We start from the raw sequence: 19,963 nt of genomic DNA on the forward strand, positions 1-19,963 counted from the left end.
GCTAAGGTATAAAGACCACAGCCACTGACTCTTTGGAGCGACAAGCTGTGTAGTTTTCAAACTTTCCAAGAATAATTTTGTTTAGGTGCACCGATTTATTAGAGGTATATATGAAATATTGGCATTTATCCAGATTACTTTAAGAAAATAAGGAATAAACCTCACCCCCATTTCCAGAATTATTACTTTGTGTTATGTTAGCATTCCCACCAAAAACTTCAATGTGCCTATGAAAAGGTTTTTTGAGTACTATTTACGGTTTACAGCTCCTCAGATGTTAATGCACCAGGTTCTTATCTGAGTAGGTCCTCTATTTAACACCAGGTTAAACTAAAGACACCAAGTTTGCTAAATCTGGGACACTCTCAGTATGGAGACTAAGTGCACTCTCTTGGCTCCACTTCTTCAAATATATATTTGCCTTCGCTTGTCAGGTGGGCTGTATAATAAGGCAAACTGGAATTTTTTACTGTGCCTGTGCACTGGGGATAAAAATGACAAATAAATGTGATTTCAATAAAAAATTATTCTTCATCCAGATCCCTGTGCAAGGTGGTCAGGGTGACTGGAGGCTGTCTTCTCAGGGCATGGTTATAGACAATCTTTTGCCTCAGAAGATCCAGTCTCAGCTCCTTAACCACAGGCTTGCAGGCACTGGGGAATTACTGACTTCTACTCTGGCTTCCCAGGATTATTTATGTACTTGGCTAGGTGTCTTCTCTCCTCTGGCTGCCTGCCCTACCCCCTAGGTTTTATTTGATGTTTCTTCTTGCCTGCCTTCCTCCTGGCCTCGTAACTCCTGCATTCCTGTCTCTGCCACAATCCAGGGGTAGAGGATGTGGCCCCCACTCAGCCGCTCTCCGTTACAAGGCTCCCCAGGAAAGTCATGCTCTACCTCTCGACCCTTCAACAGCTCTCAGCCCACTTCACTTAAAACTTCTCCCTTATCAGTCAGACTGGCTCTGAAAACAAATCCAAACTCCCACTCCAGGGCAAACCAGGCTGCTGAAGCCTAACGAGGGGTGAGGACTAAAGCACAGCATTTCTCACCCAGCTGTGAGGAGCTCCCTGACCAATATTGGGCACCAGCTAGATTGTCTTTTGAATATAAGTGTTTAATTTTAAATATTTCACCACATGTGGCCAGGCACCTAATCTGCCTGTGAAACCTTCTCAGGAAGCAATAAGATGCCTTTCTGGATCACACCAGGGTTGTCAGATCAGAACTATGCTACATTCAGAAACACAGCAGTCAGCTCACCCTGCTCCCACTGCCAAAGCTGCGGTCCAAAACCCATTGCCAGCTGGAGTGTGGTGCCATAAAACATTTGGCATTGAGTGCTGCATGATCCTTGAAGACACTGGTTCTTGGCAGGAAAGAAGCTCTTGCCTCCTTAGAAATTGCCCCAAGGGATGGATTTCTTTTATTCACCTCTTCTTTTTCTTTTTTTTTTGGTTTTCCTCATTACATCTTTCAGTAGATTTTGTAGGTAGAATGTAAGGGTTTCAACACTTTTAAGGTACTATGAAGATGTTGATAAAATTTATAAGGGAGAATAGTTGACCCCTCTAACAGTAATATAGTCCAAACTGCATTATGTTTCATTTATTATTTTGTAAATTATTTCATTAAATTACCTTTTTTTTAAAATCTGCTGTATGTAAAGGTGTGTGTTTTTCCTAGGGAGGCTACACTGCTTTTGTTTTGCATAAGCAATTCTACCTTTTCTTTGTCTTTTTCGTAATTGTTGAGAAATTATTAAGAAATAAAATATATTGTCAAATAGGAAATGTAATTCCATTCAGATATAAGAAGAGTTGAGGAAGAGATAAATGCCCCTTTCTCAGTCCTTACTCATGGGTAATGTGAATATGTGAAATACACCCAAAATACTGCAATGTTCCCTGGTCTGCAGTTGTTTTCCTAACAGATAAGGAAAAAGTGTTAGATGGTTCTTGGAAGGTCCGAATTATGACATTAGAAAGAACAAAAAGCTGCAGTTAAATAATATCGTGGCACTGCAGCTGTGGAGTGGGGAAATACAAAAACTACTGAAAAGCTGTACTGGCTTCTCATTGTTCAAAACAGGGCATTCTAGCAAAGGGTCCTACAGAAGACAAAAAGCTAGTTTTTATACTCAGAGCTGGTTAAAGCAAGTTTCCTAGGCCGATGTGCCTATAAATGACCTGAGACAAGTTTGTTCAGTAACATCAACTCCCATGGTGTGTTTGGAAAAAGTAAATAGCTTCTCCCTTAGCCGTAAAATAGAAGTTCAGGCTATATTTTTAGAGGGAAAGGAAGGTTTTTGCCATCACGTCCCAGTACCTATCTCTCATGTGATACCCATGACAACTGCCAGGTGATATCTGTCATGGAAACAAATACTCTTCACCCTTCCTGATTTTTGGTCTGCTTCTGGCTCCTGCTGCTGTTGCTGCTCTCCATCAGAGCTCTCTCAAGGCAGACTTGGAGTCAAGATTTAGTCCTGTTTAGAGGTGAGGAAAACATGATTAATTTGAGATTCATCCCTAAATAAAGTTTAGTTTAGATTTCAGGTTTACCCACCGGCCTATTGAGCATTTATTAGTCCTGACCATGACTTCCTAAGAAAATAAGGATTAGAGAGAGAAAATGGAACTTAATTGCACTTTAAAACAGCAACATTGGTGCCCAACTCCACAGCTGCAGTGCAATAGGGAAAATTAATTAATTGCTCACAACTGGCCCAACATTGCTGTCCTGAAGTCCCTAAAAGGAGAAGAATGAAGAGTAGCCATGCACGTAAGTTGAAAGAGATGGCAAAGTCCCTCCTAGCTTGTCATGGTCTGTACAATTGGTGCATTTTCAGATTAACAGAACTGATCTGTAGAGACAATGTTAACTGGGTATACATACCTAGCAGCCACTGTTATAAGGTAGCATCATTCCTGGTTTGTTAAGTCTTGGTTGGGTTTCTTCCCCTGCTGAACCATAATTCATTTAATTTGCTGTGTATGAAGCAGTCTGTTCATTGTCCAGAAATTGTTTATGCCAGTGTGAAAAGTAACAGACTTTTTGTCTAAACTCAGTCTCTAGATGGCTGAAAGCATACCTGAAAAATGCCAGGCTTGCAGTGACAATGCACTCTTTATTCAATGCTATGCACATCTTGCCTACCAAGATCAGAGGAGTTTCATGTTAATTTTTGGTAATGTGGTAACGTCTTTTCTCTAGTTTATGTTTCAGCAAAGAATTAAACAGGATATGAGTTTACAGGCAGCTCAGAAAAGAGATTGAAATGCTGGAACAAGTTTGTAACTGTCCTTGATATTATGTCTTTTGAGATGGATATAGATCATGTAAATCTCACTACAATAATTCTTGAGGATGGCTGACTCTTGAATGCTTAATCTTTTGACCTTTATGATGTATTAATGTTTTCAACATATTTATCTAAACTTTTATGGAGAAGGCATCTCAAATTATGTGTGGAGGGGGAAAAAAAGGAAAGGAAAGAAATCTGGAACCAATAAACTTGTGGAGCTTGTAAATTCTTTCTTTCCAAGTTATTCATTCTAAAGAGGGTACAGACTCTGCCTCTTAGAAACAAAAATGCAGACAGAGGAATGGGACACTTAATGAGCATAATATATCTGGAGGCTTCAGACTGAGAACAACCTATGTTGAAGTATCTGTCTTTCCAGTCAAATCTCTTAAATTTCTTTCCCAAAATGAAAGGTTCCTACTATCATGCAGTCAAAATTAGTGGAAAATTAATAAAAACCTGACTGGAGGACACTGGTCTTCAATGTGGGTTATGTCCACATTAACTTTGCTGTGACTCTCATAGTTTGCGAGGTTTAGTCTATGTGCAAACCTTTTTTTTTTTTCTGTATTCTTTTTTTTTTTAAACCATCACCACTTCAAAAGTGGATGAAAGAGCACTGTAAAAAAAAAAGACTTAGGAAAATTATTTAGGGGCAAAAGCCACAGAGAGGAAATTCAAAGCCACAGAATTTTTTTTAGGAAAACTGATCACGTGAAAACAGGAAAGGAGAGGATTAAATTGAAAATATTTGGCAACCTTAAGTATAATAGACACCAGTAATCATTTGCTGATGTGTTTACTGTATAAGCTGCACATGAACAAGCTAAGTATATACAATATGTCAGATTTCAGGTGTGAGCCAGGTTATGTGTTCATTGCCTCATGATTCCCAGAAATGTGTGTTTTCTCAACAATGTTCCCGAAAGCATGTGGAATATGGAGACCGTAGGATTGAGACTAGAGGACTTAAAACTTAAATATTCCATCAATAAAGCAGGTAAGCTGCTCTCCTGTTCATCATTTCAAGTCCTATGGGAAGTGCCATACAGCCATGAGGCCCCAGACTTCATATTGTGGTCTCTCACCCAACCTCAAAGCAGCAGACTGAGAAGATATCACTGCCATAAATCGGGGGAATTGTATTATTTGTCAGTTCTATCAAAGGTTGACAATTGTTCTGCATGAATTGGGCATCTGGATAATCTGCAGTGCTTACCCTTTAAAGTGCAACAAGAAAGGCAATTTTTGTCCCTGAGTGTTGCTTTTGCTCTTTGCTCATATCCCTGAGTGTAGCTATAGCTGATTCTGTAGCAGGGTAACATTTCATCCATTTTAAAATAAATTTCTATAAATTAAAATGGGTTTTGTTTGCCTTAAAGACAGTCAAATTTAAGATAATGGGAAGGAAATACTGAAAATCCTTACAAATGTTGGGGGAAAAAATGTTCAAACACATTCCCAAAGAAATTATACCTTTGAGGTTAACTGTAACATTGAAAGCAGAAGATTTAACCCAACTCCATGGATCCAGTGCCTTCATGGGAATAATCTGCTGATGTCAGAGGAGAAAGGCTCTATTAATTCATTAGAGGGGATCTCCATCTTTTAAGTGACTGATCACTTCCTGAGAGATGACTGAGTGCCTCTCCAGCATAGGTGGTTTTGGGTTTCCAGAGAGAAGCCCCACACAGCAAAACAGGCTCAGGCACTACGTGCTTGGGAACCCTGACTCTGTTCCTCACCATTTTTCCATCAACTGTCACAACACAGCAATTTGTGTGGGATCAGAACAGTGAAATGTTGACAGGGGAGTAGTGCTCATTATATCCTGCTAGTCAGTGGACACCCACACCAGGTCACCCAAGAGGTCCCTGGGAAGAGGACAGGGAATGTACCAAGCTCTGGCTACCAGCAAGACAAGCCAGACACTGCCTCCATCTCCATGTCAAGAAAAAGTTGAAGGTTTTTCCAATTACAATTTCAGGTAAAATTTAATCAAGGACAAAAGGATCTAGTCACAGTGTTCCTGGAAACACAGATGTTTAGGTCCCTTTTAAGCCCCATGACCAGGTGATACCATCTGTGATGGGAACAGACAGGTTCCCCTTGCATCAAGAGTTCTTTAGAGTCCCCTACAATTTGAGTTGTAAGCCTGAGTCTGTATCTTTGCAGAAAAGAAAAGAAAGACAGATCACAGGGATGTTGAACTGCAAAAAGCACCAAGCTGTTTTGTGTGGAAGAGCCAAACCCCTGCCTGGCACTGGGACAGGGGCGTGCTTCAGATCTCACTGGCCTGTGCTTGGCACAATGCTGAAGGGCACTAAGCAGAGAGGGCTGGGACTAGGTAACCCCCATGCTCCTTCTCCTCAGGGCAGCACTCCATTTCAGCCCACAGGGAAAGCGCTTGTGGATCATGCAAGCCAATTTACTAATGAGAACATTCTGGCCCTAATGAGGAAGGGGCAGTCACGCTAAGGCAGGAGGATATACTGAATATCACCACATACTGTCAAATCCATTGTCATAAACTTCCAGCTCCAGTTATCTGTTCCTGTCAGACCAAACCCACTGATTGCAGACACAGTGCTATGTCTGTAAGTGTTTGGTTTTCCCTGAAACCCGCTTCCACATCCTCTTGTAGCTCCTCAAAAACCAACTCGTTCTAACTATCAGTTATAGCACAAACTGCTTTCAATATCCATCACCAGCTTTCCACATGGGACTTTAATTCTCAGATTGTATGTTGGCAGTTGCAGTCAATAATGACTACAGAATTTTCTATTACATTAACTGTAGCAAACTGAAATCTAGTACCTCTAAAAATACAGAAAATATCCTGAGTGTTATTAAAATAAAGTATTTGCAAATGGAGCCCAGCAATTCTCCTCTAATTACTTTAAATTTCAATATATAGAGACTATGTTGAGTGACTAGTTAATTTATTTGCATCCTGGAAAAGCTCATGTTCTAGGCATGTGTTTATATGATAACAGCTTCAAGCATACACTTTTTAGTTTTCCCAGATAGACAGATCATTTCTTTTTCTAGAGGTTCCTAATAGTTTTTCTGCTCATATGCTGCAGTTAGCACAAATTTTTTTCTTATTTATAGTTGTGTGGGAGTGTACTGTTCTTGGAAGATGTTAGATTGACAGTCCTGCAAGATACTCCAACCTGCCCTGCTATTTTCCTTAATCCTGACCTGATGAAATCGCCTCCTGGGGAGAGAAAGATGGTCACTCTTCATCCCCTGCTGGTACCCGGCTTCTTCACTGAAGACTGCTCACAAAACTAGCAAGCAAGACCACTTCTCAGGGTATGCAGTGTGCTCTGGGCATCTACATGGAAGAACTGGTTGAAGAATTTTTTGTTTGCTAATATGTTAATTCTATAGATGCAGAAGCCTAAAGTTCAGTTTTCTTTAGCACAGTAGGAATTAGGATATGTCTCAAAGAATAATTTTGCACAGAGTTGTAAAAATTTCAGTATTTTATATAGATTTTTAAAGTAGAGTAGCAATGTCCTTGTTTTACAGAAATATTTCCATTTCACTAACACCTCTCCTGAAAAGAAAAAAAATGTTGATAGTCTACTTATTTATTAAACTCCAGGTCCCTTTCACAATGATCACAATCAAACATTCAGTCATGCTAGATTTAAAACTATCGGGGTCTTTTTTTTTTTTTTTTTTTTTTTTTTTTGTAGAAGGAAAACTGCCTCCCTGACATGTGTAAAACCAAACCACAGCTTGGGGCTAGAATTTGATGGGGTGAGTCTTCATAAAATCTAACCATAAGAAGACGCAGAAATACCTTCTGGAAATAAATAGTAATTGAGTGTTCTGTTCTTTACTAGATTTTTAAAACTCAGTCCCTGAGACAGTGTGGCCCTTGCCTTGGCAGCAGTTCAAATCAGCTGAAATAAACCTGGAGGTTTCATTTTGTCTGGCTTGCCCAGGAGACAACTCTGATCCGTATGGAAACTGAATATAAAGCATGTAGGCATACAGTGACAAAAGGTGCCTACGGGCAGCAAAGGGCAAGAAACCAGGATGGGTCAGCTGAGTAAACATCAAAGACTCTCAAATAACCAACAGAAAAGCAAATATTCTCAAGCAAATGGGATATGCCCATAACACCATTGAGATTTCATAAAAAACATTCTTTGAAAACAGTTCTGCTGGGGTGTTTCTATTTGTCTTTCCCATTCTAGAATATTGAATTAAAATGGTCTGTTTGCTCTTAAAGTTCATAAGTTCTTGCTACTCAATCCCCACTGCAGCCTCTTGACACCTCAATTATCTCTTCAGCAACTCCTGATAGTGCCACAGATGATGGCATTGCCCATCTGGATATTTCTGATACACCCCACCATGATACTTGCTTAGCAAAATACATGCAGAGGATAAAAGGTATTTATCTATAAAAGGACTGTGCAAGGTCTAGGAATTATTTGAAATCCACTTAAACCGCACGAAGGTAAGAAGTCATGCATTTAGGGATTATTATTTGAGAGTATTAAAGCAACATATTTTAAAGACAAAAATCCCTACGTGATTTCTTATTGCTTCATCTCCTGCAGAAATTAAGATGAAGGATTAACATACCCATTAATTTCAATGTTCAGGCCCCTAACTTGGGCTAACTTCTGCTGTTACATTCTCTCACATAGCTTCTGCTGTTCTTTGATAATAGCAAAACTGGTATGAGCTGTATATGATGTAATCATTGTTTATTAAAACCCAACCATTGGCTGGGGGAGTTTTGTGTGTCAGCGTCATTCTGGCTTAGGTGGTGATATCTCCAGTGTGCTGCATGTGGGAGCTGATCATTTTGGCTGCATGATGAGCCACCCCAACAGCTGATGTAGTCACTTAATACCTGGCGTGAGTGGTGGGATGAATGAGTGCTGCTGGAGGCTCAGTCTCCTTTCACAGCTGTAGCAGGAGGGAGCTGCCAAAACCTCATGTGATTTCAGGCTAAGGTATAGCAACTTTCTGGAAGCACAGTGGGGCAATAAAAGATGTGCTAAATATACAAGTCCATGGAAGGCAAATAAAACATATGAGATTTCTTTTGGCTGGTAGTGGTGGTTCATTGGTTTTACTTGGGAAGCAAGAATCTGACCCTAAGGCTGGATTTTTGCACCTCCGTGTGTGCTTTCTGCTTGTTATTCTCTTTTCTGGAAAAAAAAAAACGTTGCCACTGTATGGACAAAGGAAATGAGGGGGGTTTCCCCTGTAACTGTTGCTGTACTAGGTTATTATTACATTTTACATTACCTTTTGTGTCGTGGAGCATCTTTTTTTCCATCTTATTCATGTCTCCAAGCAGGTGTGGGTTTCCATGGGTGTTTGAGGGCCAGCAAGCCAGGGGCCTGAGATGCCACAGCATCTGCTGAGCTGGCAGTGGAGGAGCCCACACGCTGTGTGGGATGAGCCCACGTGGGTACCCTCAGAAGGCATTGAAAGTGTGACATAAAGGGCATTAGTGTGAAAGGGCTCCTGAACGTGGATGTATCCCACCAAAATAAGAAATAGTGTAGCAAAGGCTGCTCCTTCCCTTCTCCCGCTGCTTCAGAGGCATGCTATCAATGGTCTAGTTTCCAGTGGTCCAGTTTCTGGTCCCGGGCTCCAGGCACCTCCACGGCCTCTCAACCTGCCGCTGCCCAGGGTGGGGCTGAGCCCCGGCAGCGGCCGCCGCATCCACGCCGCTTCCCGGCGCGGTGTGTGCAAACCCCCCACACACAGACACACACACCCACACACACAGAGACACCCACACACAGACACACAGACACACACACACACACATCCCGAGGTGGGGGACACCGCGCCGGCCCCGCAGAGCCCGTCCCGAACCTCCCCGAGGTTTCTTGCCCGCTGCTCCTCCCGAAGGCGCGTACGGGACCCCGCCCGGCGCTCCCAGGAGCTCCCAGCACCGGGGGCACTGCGGAGGGATGGCCAGAAACCGGGAGGGAGCCGCAGCCCTGTTTGTTCGCGTCCCTCCTGCTGGAGGGGCGCGGGGCCCGGGTTGGCTGTGGGAGGCTGCTCGGGAGCCTGGCAGGCACATGGCACAGAGGGATGGCACAGCGTGTGCGTGTACCTCCCGAGGGCTGGCGCTGGGCCGTTCCACCAGGACTTCGCCCCTCGTTGCCCAAGTAGCCCCGGAGGCGGGGACAGCCTCCCCAAAAGCACCCTGTATGCCTAGTGCGGCCGACGTCTAAAGGTCGCCACGAAATGCCGAAATGCCAGGATGACGGGCACGGGGAAACGCGACCCGAAGCCCCTCCGGTGCACCAGAGAGGACTCCGTGACCCATCACTCGGTGGCCCCGTGGGTGGCAGTCCAGGGTTTCTCCCGGCAGTGAAATTCAGGATGCACGGCCGCAGAGAGGCGGGGGCATCCCGCTGTCACCGCCGCAGGAGGGGTGGGAGCAGGACGCTGCAGAGCCTGGGCTCTCTGGGGAAGCTGTTCCCGTGCCTGCGGGACTGCGTGTCGCTGGGCTCGGGCATCGAAGCCTGGAAGCGCCAGGACCCACATCCCCTTTGTATTCTTTCGAGGGGAGCCGCTTTCTGTGCTTCCCCGGGGAGGACAAGCCGACCAAAAAAAAAAAATAAATAAAAATTAACTCCTCATCGCGTTGCAAAATTGCGTTCATCGGGTTTGGGGACAAAAGCTGTCTCTGACTTTTACGTTCATTCCCCCTAATGCCGCGGAAACATGAACCTTTCCAGAGGGCAGGAGCATCCCGAGGGACTTGCGAGTCACATCCCGCTCAGCCGCGAGAGCACCCCCTGAACCCGGCTTCCCCTGGCCTCAGTCGAGGCTTTTGATTAAACGCGACTGCCCCTTTTTGTTAAAACCCCGCCGGGAAGGGTTAGGCTCCTACTTCTGCGGAGGCAGACGGCGTGTGTTGGCAGCCGAGCACCGGGCTCTCCGGCCGGGGCGGGGCAGTGGCAAAGTGCAGCCCTGGCAGCTCTGTGCGCACGGAGCGCCCTGACAGGGAGAGACGGGGGGTCTTGCGCCAGTTTGTTACAAATCCATTAAAGAAAAGGCTCGGGGGGCAGGATCGGGACCCCTCTCCAGAACCAACAGTCCGCCTGCTGCAGACACCCCAAATACCTCGGGGCACCCGCGCGGCTGCTGTGCAGAAAGCGCGGAGAGGAGCGCAGGGGCCAAAGCCTGGCTGGAGAGCGGGACAGGCGCTCGGGGGGCCGGGGGTGAGGCCAGGTGCGCCGCTGGCCCAGGCACGTCCCGTCAGGGATCGCAGGGACATCGCCCTCTGAGCTGGGGGACGCGGGTGCAGGGGGAGCCCTGCGGGGGGAACCACGCCAGCAAACGCCCCCGTGAGACTCCGGCAGCCTCCGCGGGCGGAACGGGCCATCCGTAGATACCTGCGCTGTCTTTGCCAAGTCCCAGAACTTCATTTAAGAGCTGGAAACGAGAAACTCGCCTCCCTCTCCCTTTTTTATTTTTTTCCGGGGGGGTTGGGGGGGTGGCAGGGTGGGGAGGAGGCTTGGTGGCCACAGCCGCCCGCCCCAGCAGGTGTCGTTTGTCCCAGACGGGAAAGCCTCCGCGCCCCGCTGCTGCCCGTGCCGGCGCCGCCGCCCCCGCGGTGCGCGCAGCGAGCGCGCAGGGAGCGGGAGGAAAGCGGCCGCGGCTCGGAGAGCGCTCGGCGGGGGCGGGCAGCCCAGAGCGGCAGCGACCATCCCTGCGGTACGGGAGGGGACAGCCCCTGGCGCTCCTCTCTGCTGTTGGGCGCACGTCGGGCGGTCAGAGAGCCCTCGGCCAGCGGAGCCACCTTGGCGAGGCGGAGGACGCGCCGTGGCCCCGCTTGGCAAGGGCTGGTCCCTTCCCCTGGCTGCGCAAAGACAGCCCAGAGAGCACTGCGGGCTCGTCGCTTGCTTCCTCCGCTCTTCGGAGCCACTAGCATCGGGGATAATTTGCAGGGATGAGAGGAGAAGTTGTTTTAGCCGTTTCCTAAAGCGAATGATCCTTCTCTTTCTTTCTTTCTTTCTTTCTTTCTTTCTTTCTTTCTTTCTTCTCGAAAGTAATTTCTTTTTCGATATGAGTGCCAAAGATAAATTAATGTGGGCAGGTATGTCCCTCTCCGCCCGCCTTACCTATCACGCCGGTGACGTGGGGAAAGACTCGCGAAGGAGCAGGAGGAAATTATGGGCAACGCTAACACCACCGAGTGCGCTCCTCTACGGAAAAAGAAAAAGAAAAAGAAAAGCAAAAAAAAAAAAACACATAAACAGGGGATGGAAGAAAAAGGACTTGCAGCAAAGCCCCCCTCTCAAACCCCAGGGGAGGAGTAGGCAGTAGGTTACCGGAAGGAGCAGAGATTAAGTCTACCTTTACCATGCTCAAAATCAAGAAGCATCCTAGTGTCTGTGCTGCTGAACAGCAAGGAGGCTTTCAAAACGCCGCTTTGCTAGGTAAAAATTACTCCGGGCACCTCTCCCGCAATTCCTCCCCCTCCGCGCACCCCGAAACCTGCCGAGGAGCACGAAATCTGCCTGGTCCTGCCGGGCACCTCCACAGAGCAGGCCTGCAGGTTTTCCTGTAATTCCGGGATTCCCTGTTGTAAGCTCTTAAACAGAATATTGAAAACATTTTCCTTATGGTGCCTGTTCTTGCCTTGTAGGGCTGGTACTAAACAAATAAGAAAAGTGTGTTAAAGAGAGGCTACGGTTACAGCATCTTGGCCTAATATTCCCACATATAATTAAAACCATAGCCACAATAATGCATAAATAAATAACAGCAAACAGAAGGGACTGTTCCTGTTCCTGTTGAAAACAACTGTTTTGGCTCTGTCACTGTATTATTTTATTAGAGCAGTCTACGCCTTTCCCTCCTAATTTTATTTTAATTTATTTTAGTATGAGAGACAGCAGGGGAAAAAAAAAGATGCTTTTTTTTTTTCTTTAAAGTCCATGTTTAGTTTTAATTTTCCTGTATTTTAAAATAAACACGTTGGCTGCGGAGTGTTTGATCTTTGCAAGAAGGAAGCCTATATTGTAAAGGAATGTGCAGCAGTTTGGTATGAAAATGGGGTTGTGACTCACAGCTGCAGGCAGAAAAAAAGGTGTTGTGGTGTCAGCCAGAGGTGTTCAGTCTAATAACTCAAGCTGTAAACTGTATCCTCTAAAATTACTTACGTAGTAAATCACTCCGGAGTTAAAAAATAGACTGGAAAGTGTAAGGGAGGGGGAAAAATCTTTTAGAAGTTCCCTTCATGAAAATTATTTGTAATGATGGGAATTAAGAGTTTAATATCTCGCTCATTTTCTTAAACGTGAGGCTGATATAGTTAATTGCCACTATATAGCCGATGGTGCTTGCTCTCGGTCAGTCTCGAAGCAGCAGAAACTTGAAACGCGTGTTTGGGGATAGCTGTTTCATTGACTGCTTTACCCGGTTTACAGCTAATTTTTACCATCTCGAAGAGAAAAAAAAATTAAAGAGACAGTCAGGGCAGTGAAAGATGTTAACAATTTTGTATCGCAGCGAAAACCCTCGGCAAAGAGCCTAGTCCCTCTGCACAGCCGAGGGGAATGCGCCTCTGACATGCCTCTCTCCCCGAGACACGGCGTGTTTCCATCTCTTTGCCTCCCGTAGGTGTATTAGTCTGGAAACAGTTGGGAAACTGGGGAGGCATTGAAAGGAGAGCTCTCTTCCTAAGTGCTGGGTTTGCAGCCCTCCAGTCCGGGAGAGCAGGGGGAAAAAACATTAACCCTCAACTCCGGTGTCATCTGCAGCGCTTTGCTGCAAAGGAATGGAGCGAGTAATGAAGCAGGAATCCGAAAGGAGCATCCCAAGTCGAGATGTTGCCTTTCAGAGGAGCTTTCCCCGTTTCCAGGAGCGGTTTCCTTCGCTGGAAAGGAGATGTTGGCCGTGACTTTTGGGTGGTTGCACCTCGGCTGATAGGGAAAATAACTTGCTGGGAAGATTTCCATTAAGAGACACATTGAGAGATGGGGGAAAAAATTCAAATAAACAAAATAAGATAAAATAAGACAAAAGAAAATTTTAAAAAAATTTGAGGAATTGCCCTACGGACGTCAGCAAATGTTTACGGTGGAAATAAGAAGTCAACAACAATTAAAATCTGGAAGCCACGTTCATTAGTATTCAGCACATACGATCTATCTTTTATGTTTATCTTTCTCCGCGGATCAATATTGTAGCAGCATGTGCCAGGAACAAGCAGAAATCTGGCCACTGCATGTGGCTGACCTTTCCCTCTCTCCCTACAGGTCAGATCGTCTTCATCAAAACAGGTCAGAGCGTCTTCATAACTATCATCACCTTATGCGGCCACAGCCACGGCTCTCATTAAAACCGGTATTTAATCTAGGCGCTGTGGCTAAGAATCAAAGGAGAAGGGGTGTTTGCCCACACAGAGGAATTAGCAGTCTAGGAAGAAGAAGGGGGAAGAAAAGTTGGAATGAAAATTGCTCTTTTTTTTTCCTTTTTTTTTTTTTTTTTTTTTTTTTCCCAAAATTAAACTGCTGTACACGGAGATCCAGCCCGAACCCGCGCACACCCGCGGGGGCTCCGCGGGCCGGGTGCGGGTCGGGCCAAGCGCCGTCCCTGCTGGCCCCGGGACGCCCCGGCCGCGGCCACCCACGGCCCCGCGGCGGCCGGGGCGCTGTGCCGAGCCCCCAGCACCCGCGCCCGGCGGAGCCCCGCGGACAGGTGTCGGGGACATCCCGTCAGCGGCGACAAACCCTGCCCGCCTGGGGCTGGGTCACGCCGGGTGCCCCCCGCGGACCCCACGGCCGCCCCAGCCCCCTGCGAGGCGCGATGCCGCGCGTGTAAAACACCCGCTCAACCACTTACTGGCGCTTGAATTGCTCCCCACCCCCCTCCCCTGCTTTAGTTGCCGATTATTTTCTTTTTAACACCAAAAGGGCGTCCTTCCCCCTCCGGAAGGCAGCAGCTGATGCCGCGCGTGGGGCTCCGGCGCTGGAGGAGCCCGCGCCCCGCCGCTCCTCCCGGCCGGCTCCTCCCTGCGCAGCGCCTGGGACCGCGGGCGAGGGACGCGGGGAACCTGCTCGTGCTTCCCGCGCTGCGAGGAAGTGGCATCCGCGGTCTGTTTGGTGCCGCGCTTCCTTTGCTCGGGACAGCAGTTAGGCAGCCGCTTTGAAGTGTTTATTAAAGACATGAAACCTCTAGCGAAGGTTTTCCCTCGCCCGGTCGTCTTGTCCTTCTCCTTCTTCTTCTCTTTTCTTCTTTTCTCTCTCCCAAAAATTATTAAAGACAGAGAAACCGTCCAGAAAAAAAATTAAAAAAAAAAAAAAAAGAAAGAAAAGTGAGGAAACCCTAAGCACTGGGGAAGGCTTGCAGTTTGGGACAGAGGGGGGCACCGTGCCCTGCAGGGTGGGACAATAGTTCTTGCTTGCTCTGCTGCTAATATGCAGCTCCATCCCTGGTCGTCTGGCTCGGGGAAAAGAGGAAAAAAAAACCCCAAAAACAATAGAGCAAAAAAAATTCCAAAACCTAAGAGGAATGAAAAAAGGAGAGGGGAAAAGAGGAAGGAAGAAAGAAGACACATGAAATTAAAAAACGCCCCCCCCCCAAAAAAAAAAAAAAAAGGGAAAAGAGGAAAAAAAAACCCCAAAAACAATAGAGCAAAAAAAATTCCAAAACCTAAGAGGAATGAAAAAAGGAGAGGGGAAAAGAGGAAGGAAGAAAGAAGACACATGAAATTAAAAAACGCCCCCCCCCAAAAAAAAAAAGACACAAAAAATATAAAACCCAAACCAACCCTCACAACCATGCGTGAAGATGACAAATTGAAAAATATACATACCTCGCTGTGCCCGGGAGCACGTTTAGCATGCACTTGTGGCTGGGGAGAGGTTTGGGGGAGCCTGCTATGTCTTCATAGCGGGCAGGAAATGTGTACGAGTTTCTGAAAACAAAGGGGAAACTTAAAAGGCTGATACGGGTTTGGGGAGGTCTGGCCAGAGCCGAAGGGAGCGGCTGCAGCCCGGGCTGCTGCCCCCGGCACCGGCGGCGGGGCTCGGCCGTGCAGGGGCAGCCCCTCGCCCGCTGCGGAGCCCCGCCGGCAGCGGCAGCGGCAGCGGCACCGCCGGGCTCAGCAGCCGCTCCGCGCTCGGGGTCGGGCGAGAGCTCCTGCATTTTATTCTGTTTCGGTCCGGGCTGTTGTCACGTCTGTTTGTTTGTTGGGAGCTTGGTTTACCTTTGGGTTCGGGGTTTTTTCTGCCACCACCGGCCGGAACCCAAAGCCACCAGAGCAGCCAAGCCAGGTGGAGCAGAGCGGGGGCAGGTGAAGGCAGAGCCCTGAGCTGCCCTCCAGTTGCGGGTGCGGGGGGCAAAGCACAGCGTGTTTTATGGACGGACCCTCAAATTTTTTGGCTTGAGAAGACAGAGTAATTCCCAGGGAAATCAATCCGTCTTTTCAGGGGGTCCGCAGGAAGAGTTAGGAGAGGATTTCATTATTATTAATAAAGATAAAAATTAAACCCACACCTCCATGCTGCTTTTCACGGTATAGAGGAAGAATCACACCACGGCAGGACAGCCGGCCGAGCGGGGCTGCCACAGCTGGGCACGGGATGCCGACACCGGGCAGCGCCGTGCCTCCCGCTGCTCCCCGACGGCGCGGGCCGTGGGGCCGGGGGAGCCGGCAGCCGTCGGGGCAGAGACACCGGGGCTGCGGGCCGGGGCACCCGCTCGCTGTGCCCGGGCATCAGGGGTCTCTGGAATGCCAGGGCAGCCTCAGGCCTCCCTCCAGATTGGTTCCCAAGCTGTCTTCAGGGCCAGGGCAGGGAGGTTTGGCAAGTGCGGGTTCAGTGCAGGACACATTGCTGGGGAGAGGGAGGGGTTTGGGGTTGACGGTGTCCAGGTGGACAAAGGAGATGGGCAAACAGGAGGACTTCGGGGCCAGTGGGCCACCCTTGCACAAGGCTGTGAAGAGGGATCTTGGCTGCTCTACCCCCTAAAAAAACCGCAAGCCCTGAACCTGATGACTTCCCGCTCCCCTCTAAGCGTGGCAGGGCCGGGCCAGGGTCAGGGCACGAGGGAGGCGGGTGGAGAGGGGCTGCGGGAGGGATGCGCCAAGGCGAGGGTCAAGTTCAAGGCCAGCCTGGGTAGGACAGGGAGGGAGGGGGAGCTTACTCACTGCCACGGCCGCCACGGCCGCGTCCCTGGGCCTGCCGGAGGAGAGGCATCCCTGCCGGAGGGACTGCCGCTGTCCTTGCCGCTGCACTGCCTGCGCTTCGGCCGGAGGGAGGCCGCCTAGCCCCCTCAAGGACTCCCTGGGCTGCCCCAGGAACACAGAACGGCTCCGAGGGCAGGGAGAAGGGGAGCCCAGCTGCAGAGCGCTTCTCTCCGGTCGGAGATGAGCCCACCGGGGCGGGGGACGGCGGAGCGGGGTTGGTGGCCCTTGGGCAGGGCTGCTCGTGCGCCCCTGGGCCCGGGAGGGGATTTGGGCAGACGGTGGCTGGCAGGGACTGGCTCTGAAGCGGGATCCCGGTATGGTTTTTCAGCTGTGGGAAGGCCGGCAGGACAAGGAGGGATCCTCTCAGCTGCATTTCCCACGGATGTCTCCAAGGGGCAGGCGGCATATGCCAATGATTTTAATAAATTTTTTTTACGTAATATTATTACCGAACATAAATTATGTTTTAATAGCAGTTTGATTACCCGGGGAGCTGCCCGGTGCGCGGGGATGGCCGCTCAGGGAGGAGCACGGCCGCCGAGGAAGCTCCGGATCCGCTCCACATCTAAACTTCCTTGTCAGCGGCGGGACAGGGGGGAGGGGGTGCCTTTCCCTCCCTCCTCCCCTTCCCCTGGGTGTAGGTAACCCTCACCTCACCCCAGAAGTGAGCAGGGCCCCGTGTACCCTCATCTCCTCACCTAACTCCCTCACACCGGCCGGAGAGAGCTCTGTTGCTATTTGAACACACGGCACAAAGCCCGAAAAAGCCAAAGCGACGAGCGGCCCGGGGGGGCGTGGGCGATGGGCCCGGCCGGCTGCGAGGAGCAGAGGCTCTCCCGGGCTGCACAAGCTGCCGCTGAGGGCAGCGCAGCCACCGCAGGGCGCTCGGAGCCCGGCTCTCGGCGCTGCCTCTTCGCAGGGCGTATTTCGGTGCCTTGACAAGGCCGAACTTTTTCCACGGTTTCCCTGCCGCTGTCACAGTCGCCTTGCCTGTCCCTGTGCGGCGGGCTGTGCCCGCAGAGCTGCTGTCCGCCTGCCCTGCACCGGCGGCTCCGCCGGCAGGGCCCCGACGTGGAGCCAAACTCCGGGCCAGCATCCCGGGAAAGTCATCGCCCGCCTGCTCTCCATCCCTCCCTGAACATATCTGACAACACAAACTTCTCTCTGGGCTAAAATAAAGGAAAATAAAACAAATAAAATATAATTTTAAAAATAGAGACAGAGAAAGAGAGAGCCAAAAAACTCGAAGAGGAAATGTGAGCTCTCGGACATCACAACTTTCTCCTCTCCCGGTTGTATGGAGGCTGCCAAAAAGATGACAGCACCGGAGGCAAGGACCATCTATGGCTCAAAGCAGCCGAGCTCAGAGCCTTGTCATTGCCCCTCCACCTCCCGAAAGGCCCCTGTTTCTCAGCCTCTGGGGCAATGATCTCCCCAGCCAGACTCGCACCGGGGAGAGAGGGTGAGCCCGAGGAAGGCAGCAGCCGGAGGAAGATGTGCTTGCTCTCGCCGCGTAAATATCTTACTAAAGGAGATCCTGCCTTGAAAGTCATTTGGACAATATGCACACCTTCCCTCAGCCTTTTCTTTCAGCTCAGAAGCTTCACAAAGTTTTAGGGGGGTTTGTGGGTTTTTTTCTTTTTTTTCTTTTCTTTTTTTTTTTCCTTCTGGACGGGAGAGCCCAGCTAGAAGGAATCCTCCTCTTCCAGTAACCAGCGGAAGTTTTAAAAGCATTTGTTTTGCAGTCGCCGCTTATCACATACCTTATAGCAGGTTTTCGAGAGCCTTTGGCATAAAAAGGAAACAGCTCGTGCAGTTTCAACACGTTTTATTATATTTCTGTATGCATTACTCTCAAAACATATCACAAGAAATGATGAAACCACTTAAACCTTCAAATAAAAAATCTGAAACAGTTTATGCTCACAATTGTACATATTTATAGTTAAGAAACATTCTTTATAAATACTGTTTCCTCTGTAGCAAGTTAATACCATAATTTAATTACAAATGGATAAATATGGTAACAGGTATTTACAGGAGGAAGGGCGTTATTACGGAAAAGCTAACGGCACGACGTTTATTTTTCCTCACAATCTTCCGAACAGGAACTAACAAATTGAACTTGCAAAAGCACTAAAACATCACATGTAAACCCAGCTAACAGAAAAATACATTCACAAGCGTTGTTGTTCGTGTGTGTGTCTGTGAGTAACAGAATGGAGACTTTGGCACGGTATTTCTTCCCCAGTCTATAGTTGAAATGCAGTTTACAATCAAGTTGCTTCTTAAAAAGGAACACAATATTCAAGATATCACAATTACAAAAGAAACCATTTTTTTTTCTTCCACGTTACTTTTTTTAAAAGGGATGAACTAAAAAAGGAGAAGAGAAGGAAGTGGGGAGGGAGAGCGGGAGAAAAGAAAACAAGTCCATCACTTTCTCGGGGAAGGAGAAAGAGGGGAGAAAAAAGAAAGATTAAAAAAAAAAAAAAAGAAGAAGAAGAAGAAGAAGGGGACCAATCCGCGGTTTACAAACGGGACGAACTTCTATACACCGACAATCCAGGAAAACCTCGTTCCCCACCTCGCCGGAGGAAGGAGAGGGCCGCTATATACACAGTTCGTGGGACGGGAGGGCGCTGGCTGCTCCGGGCGGGGAGGCGCGGGGACCAGAGGAGTTTGAGTCTCTGATCTTTTGTCTGAAGACTCCGGAGGGAGAGTTTCTTTCCGCCGGCTTGGGAATCTTTTAGCTGGGTGATGTGTTGGTGGCGCATGGGGCTGTTTCTCTCTCTCTCTCTCTCTCTCTCTCTCTCTCCCCTTTCCGTTCCTCCGTTGATTTACTCATTTTCTTATGTTTTTTCAGCACGTAGTTTTTGGAAATTTTTTGCTGGTTCAAAATGTTTTCAAAAAGAAAAAATCCAACCAAAAAATAGAAAAAAAAAAAAAAAAAAAAAAAAAAGAAAAAAAAGGAAAAAAAAGACGCGAAGGCGGGAGACGGATGGGAAATGAAGGCCCCCTGTCCCCATCCTGCTCGGCCGTCATTTCGCTGCCGGCGGGTGCGGCGGCCTCTCCCGGCGCGTCTCCGGCGGGCTCGCTCGGTCCCTCGTGCCCGCCGCCACCGCCACCGCCGCCGCCGGGGCGGGCAGGGCGCGGCGGGGCCGTGCAGAGCAGTCCGGCGGGGCCCTACACGTACCACTCGTTGAAGTTGGACGAAAGGCCGCTGTGGCCGCCGCAGGGGACAGGTTGTTGGTGCTCTGCGACTCGGCGCTAGGGGACACCAGCCCCGGCGGGGTGGAGGACTCGTAGCCGGAGCTGGCGGCCGGGGAGGATTCGGAGCCTTGCGGGGACGACTCGTGCACCTGGGGGGCAAAGGCAACACGGCCGGGTGGAGGGGGGATGGCGAGGCCGCGGCCGCCCCCCGGGCGCGCCCCCCGCCGCCGGCCCGGCCCTCCGC

At 48.9% G+C, this 19,963-nt stretch overlaps 1 protein-coding gene across 1 annotated transcript in view; it reads right to left on the reverse strand.

Annotated features, from left to right (window-relative positions):
- Positions 1 to 19,523: 19,523 nt before the first annotated feature.
- Positions 19,524 to 19,963, reverse strand: part of ZIC2 (Zic family member 2) — a 3,605-nt gene continuing 3,165 nt past the window's right edge. The window contains exon 3 of the mRNA XM_039730445.1: positions 19,524 to 19,868. Within this exon, the coding sequence (XP_039586379.1) occupies positions 19,548 to 19,868 (321 nt within the window). The 3' untranslated portion in view covers positions 19,524 to 19,547. The remainder of the gene's footprint in view (positions 19,869 to 19,963) is intronic.

The sequence above is a fragment of the Passer montanus genome, unplaced genomic scaffold, assembly GCF_014805655.1.
Source record: "Passer montanus isolate IOZ18808 unplaced genomic scaffold, ASM1480565v1 scaffold72, whole genome shotgun sequence".
Classification (NCBI taxonomy): domain Eukaryota; kingdom Metazoa; phylum Chordata; class Aves; order Passeriformes; family Passeridae; genus Passer; species Passer montanus.